General features: G+C 36.6%; 1 protein-coding gene across 1 annotated transcript; it reads right to left on the bottom strand.

Moving 5' to 3' along the window:
• Positions 1-505: 505 nt before the first annotated feature.
• On the bottom strand, positions 506-1,234 carry LOC130677811 (uncharacterized). Its single transcript, XM_057484684.1, has 3 exons — positions 1,100-1,234; positions 749-996; positions 506-653 (listed from the first exon to the last, which is right to left on the bottom strand). Exons 1-3 carry the CDS (start codon positions 1,172-1,174, stop codon positions 614-616), a joined length of 363 nt encoding a protein of 120 aa, XP_057340667.1. The 5' UTR covers positions 1,175-1,234; the 3' UTR covers positions 506-613.
• Between the last annotated feature and the right edge of the window lie 1,935 nt (positions 1,235-3,169).

Genomic DNA, 3,169 nt, shown 5'->3' with positions numbered 1-3,169 from the left:
AATACGACGGTCGATACTTAGCATCCCATTGACACTACGCGGTCGCGTGAGTTGCGAACGCGGGCAAAGAAGAGACCAATTGGACAGCTGTTGCTCTTAGTTGGGCAACTCTCTCTCTTGCACGCCCGAGCGAACTTCCATCCCGCGCTCTCTCACTCTTACACGACTATTCCATGCGGTCAATAACACTATTTAATTAATTGGCAATTATTATCAAGAGGAAAAATTTTATTTTTGAATAAGCTACCATCAACATATAAATAAAATAATACTAAATTAAAACTAAATTTGGATTAAATTAAAACCTAAAAAGTGCAACAAGGACAGTTCCGTTCATTCAGATGAATGTGAGAAAGAGAACAGATGAGAAACTCTCTTAACCTAATTAAATTATAACTGATTAACCTAATAATAAATTATTACTAACTATTAATTATTACTAAAGGGAGGAAGGAAAAAAAAAATTTTTTCACAAACCCGGTACATAATTATAGATGGTTTTGCTTTATTTTTAAAGAAATTGTTTTTTTTTATAATTATAACATATTTTTTTTTTTTATTAATATATGATTTTGGATCTTCGCCAAACACTGGCGGGACCACCGACGGGGCACTACTCTCCCTCGTTGTCCCTGGTCAATCCAGTTGCGGATCTGAAAAAAAAAAAAAAAGAAAAAAAATTTGAGGAAATATTTAAAAAAAAAAAAAAGGGAAAAAAAAAACACGAGGATTGTTTTTCTTCGCTCACCTGATCATGTCATCCGCTGTTTCCATCATGCAGGTGGCAAGCACCTGCACATCCTGGAGGTTGATGGCCTCTACTGGAATTCGAGGCCCCACAAAAAACCAGGTTATGGCAAATTGCCCCTCGACGACCTCCAGCTCCGGAGGGAGCACCCTCACCATCCTCCTCAGCTGCCTGAGGAGCTCCAACCCCACGAGTGGGCTGATCGGGCGTGTGAAAGCCTCTACTATAACCCCGATCCTAACTAATTGCTGAAAAAAAAAGGAGACAAATTTATTACAAGTTTTTTTTTGTATATTTATATGTTACGTAAATCAAAAAAAAAAAAAAAACAAAAAAAGGAAAAAAACTTACATCAAAACGACACCGGCTCCTCATGCTTTGGAACCAGGTCGAGTAGCCTGCATACTGCCGGTCAGTTACGTACATCTTGGCATCTTTATGTGTTGTCTTCTTCTTTTCGTCACGACGCAGTTTGCTCCTCGCTAGTAGCTTTCACACTGAGCATCCACACCCGCAAATTATACCGAGAAGCAATCGGAATGCGTACCGAGATAAGACGGTAGCCGGAGATCAAATTCGCTCGTGCAGACGCGGCAAAACGAACTCGCAATTAACCATCGCTAGATGTCGGCTCGATGCAGATTTGCAGTTAATCATAAGACTATTTCCTCCAGCTTATTTCAGTATTTAGACAAACCTTATATTTCTCAAGGTCACCTATATACATATATTTACAACTATATGGGAATGCATCATATGGATAGAATTTTATATTTAATCCTTATATTTATAAATAATAATTATATTTTTCTTTGGTGATGGAAATCATAGATTTTAGGGGAAAAACTTTATAAATTTGTACTAACTAACATATGTACGTGTACTACACGTACACACCATAAATATTGAGATACTCTGATATAATCTTCTATAATTTAAATATTTTCATATATCTAGCTGTAAGTGTCTTTTTAACTAAATTTGTAAGCGTTATCGCGAGCTTCTTAAAAGAGGGGACATATGTTTAGGAAAGCAAGAGAATTTTGCAACCCTCTTACTTTCCGGGGGATTGTTATGTCCAAATAATTTTTTTTTTTTTTTTTTATAATTATTCAAAATAATTATTTCTGAGCTCCTCTTTGAAAAGCGCGCGAAAACGCAGCGTCAGCTTTTTCACCTTTTTATGCGGCAAAGAATAGTGGGAAGACACCTGCAATAAGTTTAACGAATGAATAATAAACTGTCGTCACTTTCCACCAATGACAATGATTATAAATTCCCCATCAAATCACCAACCAAAGTTTATAAAAAGCCTGAGCACCCATAGCTCAGGGCTAGTCGGTTCATAAAACTTACGGTCCACGAAATTTCGAACGTCGAAATTTCGTGTACTCTTATTGCAGGAATCCGCCCTAGGCGTTGAAAAGTCAATAAGAGGATTTTTAATAATTTTTAACTTAAACCCTATTGCAGGAATCCGCATCTACGTTGAAAAGTCAATAGGGCACTTCTTAAATAATCTAGGCTAATTCTTATTGCAGGAATCCGCATCTGCGTCGAAAAGTCAATAAGAAATAGTCAAAGATTGCTAAATTCTATTAACCTTACTGCAGGAATCCGCCCTAGGCGTCGAAAAGTCAGTAAGGGATTTAAATTTTGTATTAAAAAGCCTCAAATATTGATCTAAAATTCGATCTGACGCAACTGTCGTAATCGTTCGTCTAGTACAATATTTGTCGGATTTATAAAAACCATCCGGTACGATCGAACCAGTGACGCAAATCACGTGAATTTGCGATTCCATCTTGTGCCGAGTTCATTTGCGCATAAAACCACTTTTCGGGTGTGTAAAAAGGACGCATTAAATATATATTAAAATCTTAATAAAAATATCTGTTAAGGATAAATAATCCTATATTATAAATAAAATATAAAGTTGTGAAAAACTAGAGTGAAAAAGTGACGTTCAGTAAAAACGTTGTAATTTGAAGTAATTAATAAAAGATCAAGTTCTTCACTCCAACCTTGCGGTTTCATTCGAAAGTAGTACATAAGATATCATCCTACCAACCCAGCCGCACCCATTCTACCAACCCTCAGGAAGGTCGAGTGAGCTGTTTAGTCCTGGAGGGATAATAGCTGCCGCACTAGAAGAATTGACATCGAAAGGTAGGTGAAAGAGCTATTTTTCTATCATCATAAATACTTTTGGCTTAAACAAGAGTACCAGTCTCTTCGAAGACGTTTGGGTTCTTAATTTTCGAAAAGATTCACTATAAATAATAAATTATAGGAAGATAATTTCTTCCTCGTATTCTTTATTGTTGTCCGCACCCTCCAACCCGCTTGTCCAAAAATTACTATCGCTACCAAAGGGAGAAATCCCGGATAAATAATTAAAAATTAAGCGGCGGACATAAC

This window comes from Microplitis mediator, chromosome 11, assembly GCF_029852145.1.
Source record: "Microplitis mediator isolate UGA2020A chromosome 11, iyMicMedi2.1, whole genome shotgun sequence".
NCBI classification, from domain to species: domain Eukaryota; kingdom Metazoa; phylum Arthropoda; class Insecta; order Hymenoptera; family Braconidae; genus Microplitis; species Microplitis mediator.
Note: the sequence above shows the minus strand (reverse complement) of the source record. Positions and strands in the feature narration are given on the sequence as shown.

Coding starts and splice junctions, on each gene's coding strand:
- LOC130677811 (XM_057484684.1), bottom strand. CDS start 1,174: ATGTACGTAACTGACCGGCAGTATGCAGGCTACTCGACCTGGTTCCAA. Junction 997..1,099: donor GGAGCCGGTGTCGTTTTGAT/GTAAGTTTTTTT, acceptor TTTTTTTTTCAG/CAATTAGTTAGGATCGGGGT. Junction 654..748: donor ACAGCGGATGACATGATCAG/GTGAGCGAAGAA, acceptor TTTTTTTTTCAG/ATCCGCAACTGGATTGACCA.